General features: G+C 34.4%; 3 protein-coding genes across 3 annotated transcripts in view; 1 reads left to right on the top strand and 2 right to left on the bottom strand.

Annotated features, from left to right (window-relative positions):
• The window catches only part of LOC119635306, a 63,108-nt gene that overhangs the window by 25,016 nt on the left and 11,242 nt on the right, over nucleotides 1-26,850 (bottom strand). The gene's annotated exons all lie outside the window — the stretch shown is intronic.
• LOC119635304 overlaps nucleotides 1-26,850 on the top strand; it is an 84,323-nt gene that overhangs the window by 46,272 nt on the left and 11,201 nt on the right. The window contains exons 6-15 of the mRNA XM_038030064.1: nucleotides 1,399-1,626; nucleotides 1,711-1,847; nucleotides 13,963-14,068; nucleotides 14,928-15,629; nucleotides 15,795-15,911; nucleotides 21,560-22,062; nucleotides 22,480-22,629; nucleotides 24,434-24,610; nucleotides 24,712-24,850; nucleotides 26,534-26,743. Coding sequence (XP_037885992.1) covers nucleotides 1,399-1,626; nucleotides 1,711-1,847; nucleotides 13,963-14,068; nucleotides 14,928-15,629; nucleotides 15,795-15,911; nucleotides 21,560-22,062; nucleotides 22,480-22,629; nucleotides 24,434-24,610; nucleotides 24,712-24,850; nucleotides 26,534-26,743 — 2,469 coding nt within the window. The remainder of the gene's footprint in view (nucleotides 1-1,398; nucleotides 1,627-1,710; nucleotides 1,848-13,962; nucleotides 14,069-14,927; nucleotides 15,630-15,794; nucleotides 15,912-21,559; nucleotides 22,063-22,479; nucleotides 22,630-24,433; nucleotides 24,611-24,711; nucleotides 24,851-26,533; nucleotides 26,744-26,850) is intronic.
• LOC119635308 (heat shock protein 23) lies at nucleotides 5,050-6,029 on the bottom strand. Its single transcript, XM_038030069.1, has one exon. It carries the CDS (start codon nucleotides 5,917-5,919, stop codon nucleotides 5,266-5,268), a length of 654 nt encoding a protein of 217 aa, XP_037885997.1. The 5' UTR covers nucleotides 5,920-6,029; the 3' UTR covers nucleotides 5,050-5,265.

Here is a 26,850-nt window from a genome sequence, read left to right as displayed (position 1 = left end):
CTTTTTGCGGAAGCGGGTCCAAAACGCGACCTAATGTAGTACAAGTTTAATGCTTACATAAAGCAGGTTCCAAATTCAGGCGTGGATAGACCCAATTTCGTAGAATTCATTTCTGTATGAAATTACTATAATGGGTCAATATTCATCTTCATAGGATACAAAAAATAAGCCGAGATGGTCCAAATTTGAGACAGTTAATTTTATATGTTAATTTACTATTATGATATAATTGAAAATTAGACGTTTTTGTCGTGGGAACTACAGTTTTTATTATTTAAGAGATGACTTCAAAAAATTCCGTCAGCCGATCCAAAATTTTCATACCAATTCCGAAATACTACTACTTAGTCACTACTTAGCCAATTTTGAAAATTACAATTGTTTTCCATATACGGCTTTTCAGAATAGGGCACTTTAGGGGGAGGGATTAAAGAAGTGGACCGATCCAAACCATTTTTAATAGCACTCGTCCTTGGCTCAAGACACTGTAGCAAATTTCATCAAAATATCGCAAGAATTGCGACCCGTAGCTTGAACACAAATTTACATGGACAGACAATAGAGGGACAGACAGGCTTAGATCAATTCAGTTTATGGTAAAAAATGGGTCTAACTTAACAGTTGACAGCTTAATTTTTGCGCCTTTTTTTTATGTTCTTGATACTAGCCGCATGAGTACCCCAATAGGCAGAAGATTGCGACTAACAACTCAATGGTCGCGAGTTCAAATCTTAAGTGCGGTAGCGTTTTCATTACAAGGGAGCATATGATCTAAATTTTCCGCTACCAGACTTTCCAGGCTTTGTAAATTTATTTACAAAATCAATAGATATTGTTGGTAAGCTTAAAATTTAGAGCAGTGTGGATTGTGAAAGTAGCAGTTTGGACATTTTCTTGATATGTCATAGATTGCAATTTTGTTCATTATGATGAATGAATTTTTAGCTGAAAATTATAAAATCGAGAATTTCGTCGATTTCATGATAACGCAATGTTGGCAAGAGACGTTTAATAATAAGCTTATAAGTCTTGCATCCATTGCAGCATTATTTGCGGAAGTAAGAATGGTTCATGACCAACCGTGACTAGGCGTTGTGATCGTTAATCTTCATTGCTTTTATTATGTTTAAAATGTTAAAATGGTAAACCTGTTGTTCTCCTCTACCAATTACCTACTGACAGTGCCTGTAGCGCTATTATAATACTGCACAGAAGGGCTCGTGTCTTAATTTTGAAACAACACATCCAAGGTCGTATTCGTTTAGATATAAATCCTTGTTTGTGGTTTTCGGAAAATGACGGATAATTGCTAGCACTATAGAGCAAGTGGTAGATCCTTTGGAGAAAGTGGCAAACAAATATGGTTTTACAAAAGTGAAAATTTTTGTTTCTTTGCAGATAACCCGTGTGGTACGTAATTTTAATGTTTCAAAAATCAGCGATTTCGAATTGATTTCGAAAAGTCGGGATACTTTGGAGATCACTTTTCATATGTTTGGCAATAAAGATGATTCGCAGCGTATCCGCGAAGCAATCACTCGCATGGTGGAGCGTGGTCGCATTGGCAATATTACTCTTGTTTCCAATTATCATTTATTTGATGAAAACCCGCCCTTGAATTTAACGGTACGTATGAAATGGTGAGTTAAAACTTGTTTGTTTACGGGACAAGATTTCATATCTTCTTTCTTCCTCTTATTCTTTTTATAGGACTTGATTGTTAGCCCTAAGCAGCCGATACGTGAAGGGAATGAATTTGTTTTGTCATGCACGGCTCAAGGTTCGCCACGCATGTCATTTCAATGGTATAAAGACGGTGTTATAGTAAACGTCTCAAGGGCTACAAGGTATGTCCATAAAATTATTAAAAACTATTTTAGTATACATATCCGTTACACGTGCATCATGAACAAAATTCATATTTGCATCTTAAAAGGATCCAGTCTTCTCACGTAACTAATTCTGCTTTTGAATTAAACCCGATTGCGACTTATTTGTGTTTAACGTTCAATGTAGTAAGCTAAAATGGTGAATACGATAAGGAAAGGAATACATGGACGAGCGAAATTGATATAAGAAAAGTGGAATTATTCGCTATTCTCATTACCTCTTCATACAGTACATTGGTCAACATAGCCTGGGACCACCCTGCAGCCTCTAGAGAAATCTCGATCGACGCCCGTGAAAATTTCATGTCATCCTGATTATTCCTGTACGAGTGACAGCAGTTAAAATGATGGTATTTTTGTCATTTCCAATACGATAGAAAAGTCCGAATTCCGTGCATTGATCAAACATTGTTCTTGATAGAAAAAAGTTCCATTCAGCATTAGGTTTAGCTGGAAAAACGTTGCAAAAACTCTTCTCCATTGAAACTAACGATTTGTAGGTGATTTGCTGACTTCGACTAAGATCGAACGGGCGTCAATCACGCGGATGGCAGTGAACGCCCAAAGGGAATGTTTACACATAAAAAATCATGTTGGATACCTTGTAAAGCGAAATAAAAAAGATGACTGATATCCTAATTCTGTCAGAAGACTGTCTATTCTCTAATTTGAATTCGAATTACTGCCGCACTCGATTTTTTTTCACTTTATTATTATCTGTTCGCAAATCTCAAACGGCCGCAACAAGAGAAAAGATTGGTGTTAAAGAATGGGGTTACAATAGAAACTGAAGCGTATATGGAGAATGTTGACAAAGCGTTCTACGAAAAGAAGTGAAAAGATTAAGTAAAATAGTCGGACTGGGTTGACTATCAAATACCCCAAATTACATTGTTTAATACAATTCTTATTTTTGCCAAAGAACATAAAAATGACAAACTACACCACTTGTGGTACAGGGTGTGTTAACTTAATGCGGTCGTATGTAAGAGGCAGAAGAGTTTAAGATATACCTGCCTTTTATTATACTGATCGGTTCAGAAAAATAATTTGAATTAATTTAGAACTATCTGTCCGTCTGGCATATGTCCACGTAAATTTGTGTTCAAGCTGCAGCACGTGTTTTCACCCAAGGACGAACTCTATTGAAAATGAGTTCGGATCGTCCGGTCCAATTTTTTGACTACTCCGCATATAACGCCCTATTCTGAAAATTTGTCATTATTAAAATTTCTCGGCAAATGTGGCTAAGTAGTAATATTTCGGCATTATAAAATGGTATGGAAATATTGGACCGGCTGGGACAATTTTGGAATCCCCCTCAGATAAAGAAAACTAAGTTCACACAACAAAGAGACATAATTTTATATACAACTCTACCAAATTTGGCCTATCTCGGCCTAGTTTTTGGATCGTAACCTAATAAGGAAAACGAGAGCAGAAAAGTCTAAGTTTTAAATGTGGTGATGAAAATTCACCTATAATAGCAATTTCATGCAAGAATGAACAACTGTTGAGAAAGTATTAATCTAAGTAAATGATATTTGATTACACTTCTGCCTCAAAAGCAGTTACTGCCTTCAGTTAAGAACCATATATACAATAATTCTCTCTGTAAGTAAACTAAGCACTTAAGAAAAAAAAGATAGTCTTAGCTGCTAGTGCTCATCCTATTTCTTTGGTCTAAATAAATTGCAATAATAATAATATTAATACCTTTAGCTATCGTTTAATAATTCAATTTTTTTTATAGGAAATTTTGTTTAAACCCGATGTTTGAGCTGTGTATCGCAAATTAAATTAATTGCGAACTTATACAGAATACATACAAACGTAAAGATGTGTAGTTTTTTTCCATCGCAGACTAACAAAAATTATATTTGACAAGAAACTATTTCGGGTCCCGTCCGCATCAATAAAAATCGACATGAGACTTGAAATTGCTTAAGCAGAAGAAGTTTAAAAAAGCGCAAATTTTCACTACAAAATTTTATTTTCCTTAATCAAATGGTTTAAGGGTGACTGCTGACATAATGATCCGAATTTTAACAAATAAATTATATTTAGCCAAAAATTGCTGGCATTGTCTTTAATATCTAAAGTATTTACTCTGACTGCTTTATAAATAAAATAAGTGTTCGTGTATCAATAAATGTATGCATAAGTCTTTGGATCGCTTAACGTTTGGTTTTGATTGCACATAAAGAATAAAAACCTAAGCAAACATTAATTAGAATGCAATGAAGTCATTTCAAAGACATGTACAAAATTTCGTAACATGTTTAAATAAACGGAAATAAGTGAATTTCTTGCACTTGACTAAATTTTATGATTGACTTGAAGCATATTCAATTGAAAAGGTTCGAAAATGTACAAATCGATACAATCAAGAATGCAAAGATTTTCAATAAAATATGCAAATAGAAACGAAAAAATCAATAAAATGTTGTTAAATGATGATGAGAAATTTGTTCACGCTTCTAAGCTTGTGCATGTGTCTGAGATGAATTAATTTATTTATTTGTCTGTGGTTAGTAATATGCCCTATTATTTATCAATTTTATAGCCTTTTTAAAAGAAAGTTGTTTTGACTTACTCTCCGCAAATATTTGGTTGCAGATGGCATACCGCAAGATGCAATTACGATTTTTAATGCACAAAATACCATAAGAAAGCTTATAATTAAGGCAAATTTCCCACAAAACGTTTAATGTCCGAGAATGTTTGCAGCTCAGAGTTTCTTTCAAGCCAATGAACCCGTGCCAACGTTAAATAAGTATATAGACATGTTCTTACCTACCGGTTTTTGTTAATGAACACAAGCGATTATTTCGCATAAAATTCTGTGCCGAAGAGACATCCGGTGCTTCGAGTTAATCCTAATTGTTTAGATATAATTACAAGCATGAATAGCATCCAGAGAGCAGAGCAAAAGGAAATCCCATCCGTTAGAAAAACCAGCAAAAACTTATTTATACAATTATTTATCTGTGTCCTTTTCTTGCTGTAGCAAGTTATGATATGACTTTCAACTCTTAGAAAACAAACATGTTAAACATCTTTAAAATATTTTTCATTTTAACGTTCGTCTTTATTACATTAATATACGTTCTTTACTTTTTCATTTTTAAATAATTTAAATGTTTTAAAAAGTCGTCACTAATGAAGACTTACTTGCTTTTCCTTAAAACGAACTAAAATAACAACTTGTACTTATAACTAGCCGTGCGGAGTTGTGAGGAAATATACAAAAGCAGCTTTGTTCCTTTTCTTCATAACTCTTCAATTATAACAATTTTAATGAGGAGGAAAAATGTTAATTTACGCGGTATTGGTGGCAGACATATTCATGTTCATCTATTCGCTTCAATTAATTTCACTTATCATCTTGCTCTTCTTGCTCATCTTGCTTGTCTTGTTCTTTCTCATTTTCAATTGCCTTCATCTCGGCAATGTCGTTGTCTACATTGCCCGTAGCTCCATAATACCTGTCGGTTTCCATTATTTCGATCTCACGTTCAACATCGTCTAGGGGCGGCGGTGCTGGCACTATTATTGTTAATATGCCATCTTTGGAAAAGGTGGCTCTTGCCAGGGCCGCATCGTAATTTCGTGGAAGTTTAAATTTACGAGCAAATGATCTGGTTATGCAAGCATTTGGAATTTTATTGACTCTATCATCTTTCTGCTGACCCTCAAGAATAAGGAAATCATTATTTTTCGCTTTTAGTTGCAATTCATTGCCACGAAAATGATGAGCATCGAAAACGATTTTGTATGTACCCTTGCCGCATGAATCCTTTTCATCTCCGGTCTCTATATAAATTGTCCCCGTAAGACAGGAACGATGACACCAAATAGATTCATAGTCGCAACGATGGCATTCCACATAGCATGACGATGAAAAATCCCAATCGAAATCAATGAAAGGATGAAAATGCTCATATATTCGTCGTGGATATTTGTAGTGACAGAATGGATCCGAAACACAAAAATGACGATTAATCCGCCAATCCCTATCCCAGTGCATTTTGATATGATTCAACTCAGTTAAAAAAATAAAAACAAAAAATTGTAACTTTTTTTTGGTCCAATTCGTGAGCTATTGACAAACGAAATTTTTTTTGTTCCAGAAGCCAAAAAAAACTGTTGTCACTTTACGCGATTCTAGCTAAAATCGTACTGCCATTGTCAGCAAAGCCTACAAGACACTTCAATAGATTCTTGTTAGCCTTGGCAACTCAAACCTAGCAACGAACGTTACCACTGAATTTTTTATATTTGCTTCGTTTTTCTATCGGGTTTCATGCATAGCTTTGTTAAAATTCAGGCGAAGTAACAGATAAACAAACAAATTAAATTAATATTTTTCTTAGCTAAAAAAAATTGTTTTTTTTTTTTGGATTTTATTTGAAGTAAAAAATTTGCCGAATTGGAAAGACAACAAGTAAGAACATTATGGTCGAGCAAGGCCGACCTTTAAATACCCTTCACCACATTATTTAACACAATTCTTACTTTTACTATAGAACACAAAAATTATATCTCGTTTCTATATAAAGGCATATTTTTCAAGTGCGTACTTATGGGGAAGCGAGCCCACAAGACAACCCAATGTAATACAAGTTTAATCCTCACATAGGGTTTATAGTCTAAACTTTGTAGAGTTCATTTTTGTATGAAATTACTATTATGGGGTCAATTTTCATCACCAAATATTAAAGCTTTTCTGACTTTTCTGCTCTACAAAGTTTCAATTTGCGTGAAAATCGTTATTAGGGTAGAATCCAAAAAATAGGACGAGATGGTCCAAATTTGGCACAGTTAATTTTTTTATGTTAACTAACTATAATGATATCGTTTTCATCGTGAAGCATTGAAAATTATACCTTTTTGTCGTATGAACTTCAGTTTTCTTTATATGAGAGGATGTTAAAAAATTGCTCCTGCCCGTTCAAAGTTTTCAAACCAAATTGAAATACTACTATTTAGCCAGTTTTGCCGAGAAATTTTGAAAATTACAATATTTTTCCATATCACGACCTTTAAGAATAGGACCTTATATGGGGCGTGGTCGAAAAACTGGACCTATCCGAACCATTTTCAATGGCGTTCGTGTTTGGGTCCAAAACACGCTACTGCACATATTTACATGGACAGACATCAGAGGGAAAGATGGACAGACGGACAGACGGACGGACAGACGGACAGACAGGCTTACATCAATTCAGATTATGATTCCGGATCGATCGGTATAATAAAAAGTGCGTCCATCTTAAGCCGTTCTGCGTGTTACATACGACCGCACTAAATTAATATACCTTGTGCCACATGCGATGTACGGTATAAATAGAGAATAGGCTTGAGCCGAATATTTCAATGTTACCTAGCTTAGGGTAAATCATTTGATAGCAAAGCAACGAACTTGCAAAGAATATTTTGTTCAGGAAACAACTTTAGGTCTCATTTGGTTAATCTCTGAACTTCATCCTATGAAAATAATAACGAGAAATTTTGAATGAAGCTTGTTTTTTTTTCAACATGATTTTCACGTATAAGTAGTGTTGCAACCAGTTGAGCAGTTGTGCATATACATAAGGTGTATCTACATGACTGTATATTACGAGTAAATATCCTATTACGGTCAGTGAAGAGTTACGTCCGTTTCTCTATTTACACTTCACTTGTTTTCATTACATGCCGGCCAATATGGAGTAGCGGCAACTTTTATGAATTACTTTATTTCAAGTCCTTCTATTATACGTTTTCGTTTCATATGTATGCACGAATTCTACGATTTGTTTGATCAATACTTAAATTTATTTTGACACCACATAGTTTTCTCAACTTTGCACGGGGTGAGAAACGGAACAGTCATCGTTTTCTTTGTCGACAGTTTTTCGCTACGTTTTCATAATCGTCACTACACTCTGGCATATATAGGTTTGTCTTTCTGTTTGTAATAACAATCAAAACGCGTCGGAAATAACATGAAATAAGTAAATGCTTGACCAAGTTCACCATTTTGAATATTTGCTATCTGTTGTTGCCAAAATTGAAATGTGATCTTAATGAGCGTAACCTCTTCAGGAAAGGAAGACTACCGCCAACCTATAGCAGATGTTGAGCCAAAACTTTGTACACTTTATGCGGATATCTGAAAGTTCTATCCGAAAATGATCCTCGTTGACCAAACGAGACACAACCGAGAAACATTTCGTACATCCATTGGTTTGAAGTGTAGGGTATCGAAGATGCGACATAAAACCTTCTTGGTTACTACGAACTATAAAGTTAACGCGATGTGTCGCGATATTCTAATAGAGTAGAATTTGTTAAAATTGAAAAAATTTTTTATACCCTATACCAATTGTGGTACCCAATACAGTTTGTGCTTATGTACGATACATTCAGAAAGTCTTGAAATGGACCGATTTTTTATTAAAGCAATTCACTCAGAATCGTTTCTAAGGCAATTGAAACATGTTTTTTCATGTGTGTCTATGCGTCCATGTTCAGTCCAGACGTCGCAATTTTTGAATATACATACATATATATATATATATATAATTTTTTTACGACCATTCTTCATGTACGAGCCCATTTCTCTTTTAACAATCCTTAGCAGAAATGAAAGAAAAAAATTATTTCGGGAAAACCAAAATTTGTGTACCTTCTCCCATACGAAGTCTTTATATGGAAATAATGTAGAAATCTTCTATGACAAGCATCGGTGAAACGAAGCAATAAACAATTTTTCCGTGCTAGGTATGGGTTACAAAAGTGTATCTTTTCTCGGACCTCACGCAAATATGAATTGAATTGTTGTAGAGCATTCAGTGGTTGGTCTCGACCGATAGTAACGTTCCAGGTGGTTTAAATTTATTTTATACATATTTATTATAATGATGTGCAACCTGATACCGTTAAAATGAACTAAGGTAAGGAATGCGAGACTTTTTGCCATTGATCTACTTTCCGTGATGTTGCTGTTCCTGGTAGCGATTATAATCGTAGCAATGTGTCAATATAATGCAATATTTTATAAAATATACATTTATTCTCGAACAACCTGCAGACACGCAAGTAAGCTTTCGTTCCATATATAAAAACCAAACCTAGACAACATATAGGCGTATGCACATAGGCAGCGATACCGATTCGCCTATGCCGTACCCATAATTAATTAAAAAAATTAACGCGTCTGTTATGTTAGTAAAGCTTGCAGCCTTCAGTTCTCGAAAATATTTCTGGGACAGAGAGTATTTTTTGTCCAAAAACAGTTCGCTATCCGATTCCCTTTTTTATGTAATCCGTTTAATTATTCATGTTGCATTTCAGAAAAATATTTACCATAACATGCAGTTGACTGCAGACAGCATAAAAGGTTCATTCAATATTTAATGTTCTTTTGCTGCGTATGCGATAATTACATTTTAAGTTAGATGAGAAACGGAAGAAAAAAACGTGCAGTTTCCACATATTTTTTTTCTTATTTCAACGACAACGCAAAAAAGAAAATGTCGAAAATACACAGAAAAACATTCACTCTCGCTAAAGAGAACATTATAAAAGAATGTTCTCAGATTTTGACGTTTGCCGCCGCTTGGTAGTTACTAATATTTATCGAATAAGACCGATATTTGATGACTATATATATAAGATCGAGACGTTTCCTCGTTATTGATCCAATCGACTATTTTGTGATTTTGATAAGATATAGATATAAAACTTTAAGGCCCCTACAATTTAGTTAATTAAAATCATTACGTATGATATAAAGTATACAAGACTTCAAAAGGATTTTAACCATCCTACTGATTACGAATACCCGAGCATATCATAAGAATGCAACTTAAAATATGACTATGGTAAACAAATAACAACAACGAGTAATTATTTCCCCTTTAAAACGACAAACGCTGGCAATGGTGGACGTAACTCACCCGCATATTTTGGTATGAATCTCAAGCTAGTCGAGATCTCAGCGATAATTGAGATAGGTATCATATTTCCTTCTGATAAAAGCATACCTTGTCTCCTTACTTAAGCCGAGGCGTAACTTTAATTAACGCTTTAAGTTATGAAAGGGACAACAAGGCATTGAATTAGTTTCAATGTACTTTTCCTAGATATATAGAAAAACGACAGCAAATTTTTTCTTCAAATGTTATATATCCTCCCAGTTGTACAGTCGATGTGGTCACAGGTATTTAATTTGGAATTTTTGTTCAAATAAGGACAACTACAGTATTTGCCATTACTGCTTTATGCAGGGAAGTAAAGTCAAGTGCACCGTGCATCTTGCAACAGACCAATAACTTTGCTTCAGATACGATTTCCGTAAACTTATAATTAAATAACCCTTTGATTTTTTTAAATTTGCAAAAACAGATTTTCATTATAACCTACGCTCCTTATGCTGCAAGGACATATTAAATTTTTGCGGTTATATACAATACTTAGAAAGACTTGCTAGAGACCTTTACTTATTCCGATTCAGAATCACTTTTTTAATCGATCTAAGCTTGTCTGCCTATTTGTCCGTCTTATATACATGGATTCAATCTATGGTTACACAGACTTGTTTTGCCGCCAGGATGAATCCTATTAAAAATGGATTGGATCGGACCACTGCCGGCAGAAACGCCTCGTTTTGAAATATCGTTATCTGTATGCACAGTTATGAAGCGAAGTGCAGTAGGATATTTAACGGTGGGCGGTGGTCCATTACAAGGTTTTTATTTCATTTGTAAATGCAGCCCCGTCTGCACTATCTGGACAAGGCTGGCAAAGTGCTTATAAGTCGAATATCTTTTTTTTGCAGCTATCAGGATAAATGTGGGAAGCAAATATGTTACATCCGTGATAAATAGAAGTACATTATGCAGTGATAATTTTTAACACGTTATACTAATAATGTCGTATCCAAGAGCATTTGGCTTGATGGAATCGACTGCCACATTCACGTCAAGTGTTGCAACAAACATTGGATCTAAAACCGTATTTTAAAAAGTATACATTCTTTCCATTGGGATCAAGCTTCTAACTATTTTGAGATATTTTGCTTTGAAAATGTATTTGAACTTTGTTTGCGACTTGGTTGAAAAAAAAAATTGAAAATATTTCCATTAATATTATGTAGACAAAATCTTGCACGTGAATCTAACTTCCGATCATTCGTTAAAGGTATGCATCCCAATAGGATCCTCTCTGATCCCAGAATGAACGTACAGAGAGGCATGATTAAATTGCGCAGAATCTTCCGCTAATTGAACATGTATCAGATGTCTGCGGATATGTATTGGAAGAAAGGGATAATATATCGAAAGCTTATAACACTTACGTACATATATATGTAATACATGTAAATTTAATTCATGTTTTTAAACTTAAAAATTGTTTTTAAAAGTATAAAAGTAGAAATTGTCTTTAAGTCTAAAGGCTCCTAACTGGGTCTCTTTTTCGACTGTGAGACATAGATGCTTAATTAGCTAGTTATGCACATTGTACTCATTTGTTTTGAAAAAAAAAGCAGCGTACTCGAAGTGATAGTTGGCTTTCCTGTTAAGAATTTTTATAGTTTATTTTTTGTCTTATTGTAGCGAAACCTGAACATACTTGTTATTTATTTAAAACATTTTTTTATTAATGTACACGCTTAGTTGAAAGCGTAACAAAGCATTTTCAAACAAAGCATTCTGCTCTAATTCCCCCAATATTTAACACATTCATGTTAAAGGCCTCTAATGCACTATGATTTTCATATCAATCTCTAGAGCTTGGTGGATGAAGGAATATTTTATACAGGTGCACTAGTTTACTCATGTACTCTCGAATTGAAATCGATTGCAGGCACTTAACTTTCCCTTCTATTGTTCCTCCTTCTGCGTGGACATTCCAAATAAATGAAATTATAATTTAAATTTGTATGAAAATTAAATTCGATCGGGACCGAATCTTTGATACCCATCAACCTTATCGTAAAAAAAGACGAAAGAAATAAAAGAACAAAATTTTCATGCTCCATAATATGGATCGGGGGCAGCTGATTTTTTCTATTTTGAAAATAAAAGTTCTTATCATTTAGGCATGTGGGCGCTGCAAGCAGGCAAGGATAGGTAATTTAGATCAATTCAAAACGCTTTTGCAAACTTTTAGACGATATCTTTATTTTCGCCAACGAAGCAATGTTTGCGGCAAATACAACAAAGTTGCGCAAATAGACAGATGGACAGACGAACAGGCGGACAGGTTCAGATGCATTGCAAATTTGAAGCTGACAAAGAACTTGTATACTTTATAAGGTTTTTGCAGCTTGTTTCTGCGCCTCATAAATGTGTTGAGGAAACAATTAAATTTTGATACACTATAATATTGGATAGGCATCGACAATTTTTCCCATTTTAGTACATAAATGCTACAGCATCGCCTATAGAATATGCTTTCAAATTTTTGTTTATTTATTTGGTGTCGTAAGTAAGAGGTGATCTCAGTGTACGTTGCGCTGTGAGCGTATCCTTCGATCGATGTGGCCCATTTTCAGTACTAATTTGCACGCAAGAGATTCCAATGTATCTGCCAAATTTGAAGTCGATAGCTTCATTTTTGTGGCCGGAACAATGTTTACAATAGACATTAAAAACATGGATAGACGGTCAGACGGACATGTTGAAATCGATTTATCGTTTAATACTGATCAAGAATATATATACTTTGTGGGGCCTCTCACGCACCCTTCGAAGCGTTGCAAACGTTTTCCTCCTTCGTTCGATATAGGCGGTCAGTACTAATGCATTTTTTGCCCGTTTTCGCGATAAAGTAGTAAAAATTACAACTTAATGCTATATAACGGCTTGCGTTTGCAGAAACCGTTCATGAGGGAGGGTGTGCAGAAAATGGTCTCATCAAACCTTCAAAAAGTGGACAATTTTTTTCATATAAGGATCTTTTCAAAGCGAGCGGTCATTCGTTCATTCCAAATCCCATATTGAATTTCTCTATCCTTAGACAGGCGACGATGCTTAAGTCAATTCAAAAAAAAAAAATTATTCTTAATCTATCGAAATAATACTACGTAGCTATCTCATCAAGCATTGCGAACGTGCCCTATATCCCCAAAAATGTGTGTTGTAATGTAGGACATATTGAACAAGTTTAAGAGGAATGAATTTTGTTTGTCAATGATTCGCTTGCTATGCAACATTTTCTTTTAATTGTTTTTCATTTCGTGAAAGTCGTTCTTTTTCAATGCATTAAATAAGTTTACGATATTTGGATAACTCTGAGCTTAACTTTCGTTATCGAAAAGAAGAAAAATTAGTTATAAAAATAAACGACAAAAATTTTCAAAGATATTTTATGAAAAAACTTTTCGATTTCTTTAAAGTTATATTTTCAAACTTTCTAATGAAAAATGTGAAATTTAGATAACTCATATAATAAATGCTTCCTTTCCATCGCTTTCAAGTCAGATACGTCTTCCGCGTAAATGAGAAATAAACAAAACGAAGCATATAAACTCTACAGAAAGAAGTAACGATCTAAAGAAAATAACGAAAAATCAAAAATAGAGCAAATGAGATAAGCATCACATAGACGAGATGCATTAATATTTACCAATACTTTGATAGCATTTTCCATTTTTGGAAAAATTTCTACTAGATATGTAAAGAAATTCGGTATAAATATCGTAGCGCTCTTCCCAAGCCTAGTATAGCGAACAGTTAAGTCGCTTTGTAAATCAGTTCTCAGTGCAACAGGGTGAAATTAGATAATAGTATGTATGTGTATCGTGTGTAGTCATCTATGTGCTACATTTAGCTAAATTATAATAATTATAGGAAGCGTATAAATGTGTGTTTCTAAAGATAATATACACAAGGTTAACACCCAGGTGGCAAACAACGTATTATTTAGAATTAAAAAAAAAAGAAGAAAAGAGAAACAACAACAAAACAATGGAAACATTTTTTAAATTTTAATATAAATATTTTTTAATCAAGATAGAAAATTTTTTATAGAAAAGAATTTTTAATGAAAAACGCCATAAAAATAAACATCTGTTTTTCAGAGAAATATGGTCTACAGTTTTACCACCAGAAACGAAAGACGTATTCACAGCCATTTTAGGCGTAACAAAAGCAAACGCTTTGGATAAGGGTATCTACACTTGCAAGGTAACTAACTAACAAAAGATAATATTGTGTGATACTAGAGAGTAAATTAGCTGCATATAAAAAATTATTAAAAGCATAGAGAAATAGAAAAATATTTTTCCAGATCAACATTTGCTTCATTGAAATCGAGTACTTTCGATTTCCTCTTCGACCATAGCCCACATTGCGAACAAAACATAATCAATGAGAATTTAGTTTTGGGTTTTTAAAGCTCATAGTCTGCAAATACTTTGCCTAACTTCCCTCCTTCTGTTGCACACGCATGCAAGTGCACGTATGTTTTTTTCTTCAAATGACCTCAATGTAGTTCGATTCATCTTACTGGGACAAAATTTAAAAACAAAAATCAGAGAATGTAGCAAAACTAAATGGCAAGCATTTCGTGCTGCCTCGTTTACGTTGCAGTTCTTTTAAAGTGAGGGAGCATATAACTTAAGCAATAAACGCTGACTGGGGAAGAGTAAGCGGTGAAAACGCGATAAGAGAGATTTTATAAGGGACTTGCGTAGAATTTTTTTTTTTTTTTTCACCCACCAATTTATATACGATATTTGCTGGCAGAGAGATATCACGAAGAAGCCCACTTCCCCGATGTACGTCGATTATCGTATGTCCCTGTCCGCCTACTTTTTGCTACAAACCTTAAAGAAAAAATAATCGCACTATGCCAAGAGAAACAATTTTTTGGAATATGACAACGCGTGGTCGCTTGTTGCGGGACGCATTAAAGAACATTTTTTTTTTTTTTCTTATTAAAGAAAACCAATGAAAGCAAGCACTTGTTAACAAAAGCACACTCTCCGCTGGAAGTAAGAAATTGCTGTTAAGGACATAACTTTTTGTCTTGTTTATTTGACAGGTGACCGATTGGGGTGGTGAACAATGTCGATCGCTACATGTACACATTAAATCTCCTCCCCGATTACGTGTAGATCCGGTTAGCGTTACGCTTCACAAGGGCGATTCACTGCGCGTACGTTGTCTATCACCCGGCAACGACGACTTAAAACGTTATGCTCAACTGGGATACAGTTGGACGCGTAATGCTCTGTTATTTCAATCGGACCCGAAAACTGTCATGTGGGAAGACCTCTATCCGGATGGGAGTATTTTAAAAATTAATAATATCCAGAAATCCGGCGAATATTCATGCAGCGTCTCAAATAGTGTTAAACCGGTTACCAAAAGCGTTTATATAACCGTTATTGATCGTAATGCTGCGCACGTGTGTCAAGCTACCTCGAAATACGGGGTTCACTGGCCTACTAGCGCTCCAAGCGGCGCACCAGTCATTTCAAATTGTCCTCAGGGATTTGAGGGGTTTTCCAAACGCATCTGCGAGAAACGTGATGCTGGTAATTTTTCCTGGTTAATGCCAGACTTTACCAACTGCGTGCATGACCAACTGCTAAGTATATACACTAAATTTAAATCGTTAACTTTGGGCTTTCAACATACAAACACATCACAACTACTAAAATCTTGCCTACATTACACGACAAATCGTTATAAACTTTTTTTGCCCGGCGAAGGGGGATTTCTAATCGATATGCTACATGAGGTAAGTGAAGAAATATGAGAAGAATAACTCCATCTACAGAACACCTCTGTTATACTGTTACAAGCTTTATTGACGAGAACATAATTACTTCATATTTTTAGTTTACCTCGATTTCATTAATTATGAATTCTTCTCTTCTATTCGCATCTCTCTGACCAACAATAGCTTAACAATTATTTACAATTGAAAGGCACTCAACTGGAACGTGAAATGGCAGCAGAAATTGTTTTGCACATTCTAGACAAAGTTTTGCAAAACACAAAATCATTGAACAATCAACAGGTAAATTCATAATCAAAATTCTATATGAAAAAGTTGTATTCATCATGAGGCGGAAAAAACGTAGTCACAACAAATGAACGCCAGGTGTCCTTGTTGTGAAGCATGATACACATGTCTGTGTATACATGAACTGCTCAGTCGAATACATTTACTTGCAAATGTGTCTATTTTGATCACCTCAGTGTCTGTACATATGAAATTGGTTCCACGTAATCTTCTCAAATCTATCTATAACGCTTACGATACTTAAATTTGTGAAAAAAACCGAATCGAAAGTATGCTCTTATGCCGACTTACAATAATAATAAAATACGACAAAAGTTCCAAATCACTCGTTGACTTGCATTATATCCTGCATCTATCCTCTGCGTGTTATCATAAGTCGATGCGAGACTGTTTTCTGAATCAATTGACACATTTCACTAACCATCAATAGGATATTTGTTCATGCATTTTATCTAAGCTACAGATCGGACTTTTTTTCGCTTTGAATCGATCATTTTCCACCCTAGAAAAGTATTGTGGAGTAAATAACTTCTGCCACTAACGTCTTTAATTAATGATTTTAAATAACATAATGTCGAGTATATGTGGTCATAAGAATAGGTGTAAGAAATACAATAACAGCAAAAATACTCAACGTAGGCATGCAAAGGGTTAATTTACTTTGTTTTCAACTTAAATTGAGCTTCATCATCGCTCCTCGGAGTTTCCATACTTTTCCATGTTTCCTATTCATTGTTTAGCTTCAGCACAATCATCATTTAACATAACCTACATTAAAGCAGTGAACCAAATAAACATTTAAACAAAGTCACTGAACTCCGAGCAAAGCTACACTTTAGTTGCACAGCCAAACAGATATCTTTTCCGTTTTATGTAAATGCCTATGTGAAATTAAACTTTCGTTAACGTCCACAAAGTTCTTCACTTCTCACACTCGTTTTGCTATCGCTCACTTTTTAGACCTGCACTTACGTTTTGAAAAACTTTTTTATAAAATTGAACATTTATATAAAAAGAAAAAAAAAAATGGGACATTATTGTTTATTGTACTAGTTAACCATTCACTTTAAATTGTGACATATATCTTAAAAGGCTTAACTGGTACTTTACTGCAGCCTTATTTTGTCTAATGGATACATAGTTGAATCTGGCGGCACATTTTCAATAAAATGAATAAAAATGCGAAAAATAATTAAGGTTTAAAACATTGAAAAATTGAAACAAATAGCTATCAAAGGCACAACGTTCAGTGAATAACGCGGTCTGCACAGCATAGCAACATATGTAAGCGAGTGTTGTTTGCAGACCAGCTTATTACGACTTCTTTTTCCATAATGCATAGCTCAAGTACAGCGGCTAATGTCGTTGCTCTTTCTCAGTAGTGAGATTGAAGTCACGAACATTCAGCTGCAAAATCAATATTGAGAGTCGATGCAATTTGAAGTACGATCTTTTACGGTTTGCCTTATAGCTTAGAAATAGAAACTATTTCTTATCACCGACAAAAACCAAAGACTTTCAGCGGCTCTTTCATTCGAACCAAACACGAGAGGTAACGCATAACGCATGAGCTCATGCTTCAAAATCTATGCAATTTACAGGCATTAAGCACTACCCTTTGACATGGGCAGGCTGCAGTGCTAGTCAAAATGCTACGTCGTTTCTTGCTAATCTCTTAAGACGTAATAACAGCCTTCATTCATTTTGCATGCATCGAAGGACTTACCACATCCATTTTCACTATATTCGTTTTTCATTTACGTCAGATTTTTGACTGTTAGCAGTCTTCCATCCATATTCTGCTTAAATGTCGTTCAATTGAAAATTTGTAGATTACTTCAGTATTCAATCAAATTCATGATCAGATAATAAAATGAATGTTTGCTGATTTGGAATATATGCATCATATGAGCTTTTTGAAGGAACTGCTATCAAAAAATTGCATTCGCGCAAATCTATAGAAACATTTACCTTAAACAATATAAAAATGTTAAATATTAAGTCGTTATGTACCAGTGACTTTTAAAAATCGGCCCCAGATGGTCTTTGTATATTTTCCATATTTGTTCTTGGGGGTTTGGGTTGATTTCTTCAAAAAGGGACAAAAGGGGGTCTGTTCGAAGAAAAATGGAGTTTTCTGTTAAGATATAAATGAAACTATAATATAAAAACATGTTCCTGTCTCCCCTCTCCATCAATTAAACGATGAAAAAGATCCGTTTACCCACCCATATGAAGCATGTATTCTTTTCGTACGTGTCTCCTTTTTATGTCAAAAAATGCAATAATATTTACAAAGGGAAAATTTTATTTATCCTATTGTTTTTTGTTTTGGCCAGGTTTACAATGGATTTAATTCAATTCTATAAAAACAAGAATTCACAAAAATGATTTTAACTGAATACTTTTAAATCCGATTTTACTTAATAGAATTAAATTAAACTAGTGAGAAAATTATATTCGGTTGTGGTCGAATCATATTTAACAACCACTGTTCTCTAAAAAACGTAAAAAAAAAAAAAATGTAGGTATTCTAAGAAATGGTGTGGACGTGATCAATTATTTCCATTGTTGTACAGATACAGATACATCAGTGAGGATCATCTACAGAATATATGTACAAATATTTTTTGTTTCATCTATTGTAGTTTATAAGGAATGAGCAAAAAAACAATTTTTTTTTTTTATTGCTTTTGAAAACAGAGGATTTTCAAATTTGCGTGGAACTGTAGGCGTGTCGTTTGTCTCATTTTCAATATCAACCTGTGTACAAAAATATCAAATATTTCTGATATGAAATCAATATCTTCATATTTGCGGCCAGACAAGGCGGACGGGCAGAGACGCATGTTAACCAAGAATACGTATACTCTATGGGATCTGTGAAATTTGCCCCTGAGCGTTGCAAACGTTTTGATAAAATGAGTATAGATCCGTTCTGCAGTACTTAACTCATGTCAAAGCAACTAAGAATGTTCTTTTCGAGCAAGACCTACTTTTTAATACTACTTTCTCGAAAACAACTAATTACGTTATTTTCATCATAAATTAATAAGATTTAGACTTATGAAGATTTCATAAAAGCGTCAGTTCACCTACAATCTACCGCTTCTCACCAAATTTTTGTCGAGAAATATTAAAAATACCAATTCACTTCCTTGTGACGAAAATGGCCCAATACCACTAGAGTAGTTCTTTGAATCAAACCGTGCTAATGTACAAAATTTCATTAAAACACATTTATCTGAAAAGATCGAAGTTAAAAGTATATGGGTAGACATGTAACGTATATACCTGCAAAAACTTACTATGCCGTTAGACCAAAACTTGTGTCGAGTATAATCAGCAATGATATCCAATTTCAATGCTTAATTGCATAAAAGAAATTTTAATAAATCCGAACGTTATAGTTAAAGTTGCTCTTATGTTAATCATTAATCAATTTAAAAATCAGTCTAACGAATTGAATCAGATTAACTTTAAAAACATGGACATGCACTCAGTGCATTCAAACCGCAAGGATGATTGCGAGTGAGCAGTGCAAGCAGTTGTTTGATGCAAACATAATCAGAAGTTTTCAGGAGACCCTGCTTTGAGCAGAATATGATGGTTGCCCGGCCATTACACACACATAGTGCACTGGGAATAAGGCCTTCACAGATACCCATGTATCCAGGTATCCACGTAAACTGCAAACGAAATGTGATGAACAAACCTTCTCCTTTCGTGGTGGCAATGTCAATTGGCCATCCTTCATGCCACCAAGAGTTTAGGTGTTTTAAAACGATGTAAAAAATGCTTCACTGCAACCATTGTCCACACTATTTACACCGCCAACGTCCGGCTAAAATTACTGCCCAAGCCGAATGTGCTGGCGTTGGCGTCTAGTTCTTGCGTGGAGGCCCTCGACCGTGTGCAGCAAGCGCTAAGATGTGAGCAAATCATTATCAATGCTCTTGAGCAACGGCGTAATGTTAGCTATGCTGTGCTCATTTATAGGTATATGCACTGCAAGGATTCTAAAGAGATAAAAGAAATCTGTCCACACGTATTATTTTCAACAGGACTACCAGATTTTCCCAGCGTTCTCACGCAAGTTCCATAAAGATAAAGGAGACTTATCCACCAATGAAGTTCTTCAACAAGACTACCAAGCTTTCTCAACGTTCTCGCTCACTCAACCTGGAGACGCCCATGTATAGCACGACTTGCCGTTCATCAAGTGCACTGTCTATCCTTGGCATAACCTACGAGCAGCAGCGATTTCTGTCAACATATCAGATATCTTCACTTTCAGGTCGAGCGTATACAAACACTACTCCCTCCTTTCCTCATCACTTGAGTGCCTGGTCGCGGGAAAAAGAGAAAAGTTACAAAAAGTGTCGGAATTTGTTTTCCTTATTGTGCGTTCATGTCTTCCCTGCTCACATTTAAGACTCAACATTTACATTTCAACATTAATTCATTTCGTCTTGTTCTTATATCGTATGCGTAAACTGTCGTGTCGCCCAGTTTTACTCACAGTGAAAGAAATCCTAGAGCTTAGACATCAATTCCTCAACCTGGTTTACGTAATGCCTACTGTTATTGTAGTAGTTATGCTCCTTTGAATATGATTGGTTAAGCTGTGTTACACATACCATGTTAAACAGACCAGACGTCACACATGGACCATTGCATACATATTTGTTTATCAGCAGAACTGGCGTATGTGTCATTTTATGCTTAAACTTTAGGTTGCTCATGTGCTTGCTTAGTGCTTTACATTCAGAGTACTGCGCCGGCTATTTTTGGTGAAACATATTTTCTTTACCTCCAAAAACTTAAAAATTTTAAAAAATTACAAAACCAAGCATCAAAGGACTTTGTAGGATATTCTTGTCTTTTTTTGTTATGTGTTACTTAGACAATGATTACCTCTCCTTATGTAGATACGTGATTTTCATACCCATAAATACGTTACTGTTCTAACTCTACAATAATTCGTATTCCTCCCAGACCTTTATGCTTTAAATTTACGAAAACATTAGTAAGGTAGTTGACGTTATTGTTTCTAAAGATATTCATATCCATTGTAAGCTTATTTCGTTCTTTATTCCATTTTGTTCAGTGTTTAATTCTCCATGAAATGCAGAGTATTCTTAAAGTTATTTATGAAGACAAATGGAGAATGAAGTATTAAATTGAAAATGTATTCCATATTTTATATGCAATTTTCAAAGTTTATAGTAATAGACACACACACACGCTTGAAATAAGAGAAAATTTTAATATTAATTTTTATTTATTGCGATACATTAGGAAACATTTATTACCATCAGTAATATGCTGGAAGAGATCCTTTAAGATCTTGTGAATGGTAACGTAGCTTGCAGATAAGTAGATTCCTCAAAACTTTTCTCTCAAAGTGTTTCTCGCAGTTGCCAAGCGAACAATTATGCTTAGGATATGACATCAGGTTATCTACATATATATTTGTACTGAAGTAATTTTATGACACACATGCTTTGCTGAAATTAAATCACAACTCGGATCTTATCAAATTTTATGACCCTCCCTTCCCTTTAAAGAACTCATATCATCATATCATCATGTCTTCGATGTTTTTTCTATTCTTCGTATTTTTTTCCATTTTCTTATAGCAAATAAAAAAATTGCAATTTTTAACACAATCAGCCGCACTGAACCGCGAAACCATAGCTGCTTCTCAATTGGCTATATCAACCTTAGGCGGAATTATGACACAAACTCAACCATTGTCTTCTTCATCCTCGTCATCATCATCGTCGTCGTCGTCGTCGTCGTCGTTATCAGCCTTGCACTTGTCAACAACAACGTCCATGGCAACATTATTTGCTCAGTCGAGTGACTTCGATGTTTCAAATGCAACATCTTTAACTGAAATTGCTGGCAGCATCAACACTGACCGTCACGATAAAGTTCCCATCAACAGCCACATTGTCTCAACAAATGCCAACGAAAATAAACCAGAAACTCGGATGAAAACTGACTTATCTCAGCCTGACTCATCCCACCATAGCATTTTAACTATGAATTCAGACTACTCAGCCTTGCATCCTTTAAATTCATTGCGCATATTTATGACATCTGTAAAAACTTTACCCTTTCATTTACACATATACGGGTAAGTAAGTGCTATATGCAAATAAATATAAATGGAATACGATACTGAGCAGAAAATTTGAAAATTTATCAACAACTCGTTTCGAATTTGAAGTTCCTCTTCACAACTTTCTAACATAACATAAACAAAGAAAGTTTGAGAAAACTTTAATTAATAAAACTATAAACAAGTCGTTTAACGGGAAAATTTTCAATCGCAAGAATATTTATTATCCTTTTTTTTTTAGTCAGTTTATTTAAAAATATGTAAATTTTGCAAATACCATTTTAAATTTATTTTTTAAATGCGTTCCCTTATTATTGAATATATTTGATTTTTCAAATAAAAATTTCGCGTTAAGTTCAAGAAATTTGATCCTTGGCTGTACATACAAACATATATGAAAAGAGTTAATTTTCAAAAAAATTTTCTTTACAGGGACGATTTATATTCAGACCAGTTATATGTGGACATTGGTCCGTCGAAACGTCTGACAAACATCATGACAAATAACACAATTTTTGCTGCAGTGATTTCGTATAAAAATTTAAAGAACTTCTTACCAAAAACCTACTACATAAGAGGAAGGTGAGCAATTACTTACATATTTTACATCTATATACTGTTTTTTTCCATAAACTAAGTGGGCAGCGTGTTACCAGATGATGCCCTTAAGATTAAATATTCGTTTGCTTTGGGCATGTAATACGGTGCACTTCATCAAACTTTTCTCATCTTCTCTTACATTATACATTGTTACGTGTCGGTTGGTATGCGAACAGCGAAAAAGGCCGCGGCCAATATGTGATCCATATTAACACTTGCGGGCATATAAAGTCGAAGATGTTAGTTCGCAAAGTTGCCATCAAAATAAAAAACATTACATTTATTATATCATATTTCGATCAAATCCCGATTTTCGTAGATATCTCTTACCAATTACTCTACCATTCTTGCAGTTTCTCACACATGCTTAGCATAGTTTTGTAGTGGTAGTAATCTTATTGGGTAACTTAATAGGGAATTCCCTCCTTTAACTCCATCCAACTTAAGCAGAAGATATTTACTGGGTCTATTCACACTTTCTGTTTCCAGATATGTGCTAAGTACGTCATCGATACTAAATAGTAATTTACGCTTTTAGCCCACTCACGAGAACACGATAAGTTTGTTTTTTTTTTTTTTTTTAAACAATCTTGGATAATTCCTTCCTGCAAAATATCCGCTGATATATCGGAGACTTCCTAAAGGGCACCGAAAAGAGTGTCTTTGTCAAGTGAGAGCCTGCTGCAAAATTACACCTTAACGTTTTATATGATCTAATACACTAACAGACATTTTTGGAAAGCATTTACATTCATTCAAAAACATTGTCAAACATAAATATGTCACTATGCGTTTACCTTTGGGGTGACGCTCACAGCGATTCGAAACTTTCAACGCTTCTGCGAGGAAATTAAAAGTTTAGTCCACAATATTATAAACTTTCTTGCCTTTCGTAATGTGTAAAACAGAACAAGTGCTATTCTGGCTGTGCGTCTTATGCGTCAAACTGTGTCCTTTCGAGAATAAACAATGGAAGTGAATTGTACATAATTGAAAAGCTATTAAAATGAAACTTCAACGAGATGTCGTCTTTTAGTGGTTGAAAATACAGCAAACGGTATTTCTAAACTTAGGAGAATGTTGAAACTGGAGAACAATTTATGATGAGCGACACTGTCAAATCTGTCGAGGACGATGTGTTTGCGTCAATAGAATGAAAATACCTGTTGAGCAGAGAGCCAAACAAAACAGAGGGCGAAAATGCATTTCTTTTTTATTAACAAAGTTAAAAAGGAATTTTTAATTTATAGCCATCACTATGAGATAATCTCTTATTCTAACATCGAGGAGAATTTATGTTAAGATGTTCACCAAAAAGAAAGTCGTGGACTTTTATAAATGACAGTTTCGAGAGGGATTGAACGACATATGTTATAAGCGCAGTAACGGAAATTTAAATTTGTAAACTATTAACTAACAATTTTTTTTGAGTTGAGTTGAGTAAGCAACCGATATATCAATAAGAAAGAATTTATTGAACGGGCTACGGTTATAAATGCTTCTTTGCATGTGGATTTAACAACAATGACATCATGCATCAAGTCATTGTGAACACTCTCACAGTGAAAAGGGGAAGTTGGTCATGTGTGTTTTATTAGCTTTTAATAATTTTTTTTTTGAAATCTCATCAAACGGGGGAAAAATGAAAACATTATGCCCAAAACATATACATGTATACATATATACATGTATATATATATGTGTGTGTGCTCTTGGCAAACTTTGCACTTTAAACCACACAACTGGTATTTTTTTGTTGATTGCTTCTCTCTTCTTCCATTCAAAGTGATACCAAATTCACTGACTATATATTAGCCTCACGCATCATACAAACGTGGCTTTTCCAATCTAACCGCTCCAATGATAATGTGCGCTTACCATTACCTTCTGAGGCTGGTCATGTGGAACTGGTATTTCAACATGAACGCACACTAAAGGACAGTGATTGGACAGCCGTATGCGGGTGAGTTTCATTACTTGATAAAATAATATTAATTTTATCAAAATATCTTTCTTTATAAAATGAATTTGAATACTTTATTAAACAAAAATGAATTCATGTAGCTATGACTACGAGGCCACCTTCGAATCTACTTGGCGCAGCGATTTATGCATAACTAAAAACTTGAGGCAGAATATTACGCGTTGCATTTGCCCGCTTTCTGGTACTTATGTGGTCATGCTAACGAAACCTTCTACCAGCGTAAGTATAAGTAGTTAAATATATTGCACACCAGAGTGCAATTTTATTGTCTGCCATATCGATTGATGGTCGAGAAAACCAATCTATGAATCAAAAGCTCTAGTCTTAGCTTCCTATTACGTTCTTGTACCAACGGCATGGCAATGATCATGTTATAGTCCGGGTATGCATTGGAACCAACGGAGTCGGAAGATTTGTGTTTATGGCTGGCATTTTAAACAAGGAGAGTTATGTAAGGACATTCAAAAAAATTTGAAAAAAAACGGGGATAAACTTGGTATTTTGGAAACACTCATATTCTACCAACATAACGAGCTCAAGCAAAAGCCTCGCTTGGATGGTCCCGCCCAAATGAATGTTATATAACTGCACCAATCAATCATGCGTTCATTCATTCAATTCATTCAATTCATTCATTCAATTCATTCATTCAATTCATTCAATTCATTCATTCAATCATTCATTCAGTTAATCATTCATTGATTTATTCATTCATTTAATCATTCATTGATTTATTCATTTATTCATATATTCACTCATTCATTCAATAATTCATTCGTTCATTGATTCATTCATTCATTCTCGCAATAACCAGGCATGAAACTCATCAAAAACATGTGAAATGAGTTATATAAGAAAAAGAATGGAGTCATATCACTATTTCCTACACAAGAAAAATTATGCCAATTATATGTCAAAGCGTTTAAACGACTTTATTAAACAGAAAGGATATCACACCAAATATCAATTTTTAATAATATGCCGTCTTTTTCTTCGTATCCTTCCTTATATCAGAAAAGCCAAAGATTAATGACGCTATGTTTTTTGAGTTGTTGAAGTTCTTTAATTTTCTTGTCCACTAAAGTAATGTTTTGTTAATATTTTAATATGCATTCCCTAATACAGTACAAAATAGTAAAATAAATTTTTATGTTTAGACAATAGATTAGGTTTAACAAGCGAGCGAAAAAACCCAATATTAATGGGACTCACCGCACACGTCAAGCATTCGAGAATGAATATTTAGATTGATGCGTGTTCGCGGCATACGCACTTAACTAATTAGTTAATCATAATTGTGCAAAAGAACAGTGTGGCACTGTGCGATACTGTGGTTAGTTTAGAGGGCGTAGACGTAGTTTGCCATACTTGGCCTCAAAACGAAATCTTTGTACGGCAACAAAGTACAAATTTTGAAATTTATGACGAAAATAGGTAAAGAGCTGTGCTAGGCAAAGTGTTGTAGGACATTTTAGCGTCTACCTTGCCCTCCCCCATAATTATTCTATGTACGTAGTAAACTATAGACATTTTTTAGGCAGTTTTTTTTTTTTTTTTTTGCCAAAGAGCATCACTGTATCGAGAAGAACGCACGGCTCTCATTTACATATTTTGTCGAATTCTTACACACTTTTCCAAACAGAGTATATATATATATGTTTTAAAACAACTCTTTAATGAATATATTAATTTATCTTTAATATGCTCGCAAGACTGAGTGCATCTTGACAGCGTATAAAAAAAAGGAACAAAGCAAGCTTATGCCCTACTATTAGGCCTAATAGCTGTGATGTGCAATATAATGCTAATAAACTACTTCTCTTTTATAATATTTACCCCAAAAAGTTTTCTTAAGCGTATTTATTTTTCTGTTTTTTTTTTTTTTTTTGTTTTACCCTTTAGCCGTATAATTTCTCGCCACCCCCTCGACCGCTATTCGTCATTATTAGTTGCGTGTGTTGTTTATTGCTATCATGCACAGCATTCATTATACTACTGCCCGTTTGGTACAATCGACACTGCGCCTCAACATTTTTGAAAATGCAATTCTGCTTGTCGACATCCAGCATCATGATTGTATTTTTACTTGGATTCTTGAAAATATTGCCTTTGGTAAGTTTTTCAAAGGAATTATCTTCGCCTTTAAATATGTTGTTAAGTTTTTTGGTAATCAAATCGGAATGTAAAATACAAAAAATCAATAATAGAAAGTAGAAAGT

The sequence above is a fragment of the Glossina fuscipes genome, unplaced genomic scaffold (assembly GCF_014805625.2).
Source record: "Glossina fuscipes isolate IAEA_lab_2018 unplaced genomic scaffold, Yale_Gfus_2 26, whole genome shotgun sequence".
In the NCBI taxonomy this organism is placed as follows: domain Eukaryota; kingdom Metazoa; phylum Arthropoda; class Insecta; order Diptera; family Glossinidae; genus Glossina; species Glossina fuscipes.
Note: the sequence above shows the minus strand (reverse complement) of the source record. Positions and strands in the feature narration are given on the sequence as shown.

Excerpts from the sequence above, each read along its gene's own strand:
- LOC119635308 (XM_038030069.1), bottom strand. The coding sequence starts at position 5,919 with ATGCACTGGGATAGGGATTGGCGGATTAATCGTCATTTTTGTGTTTCG.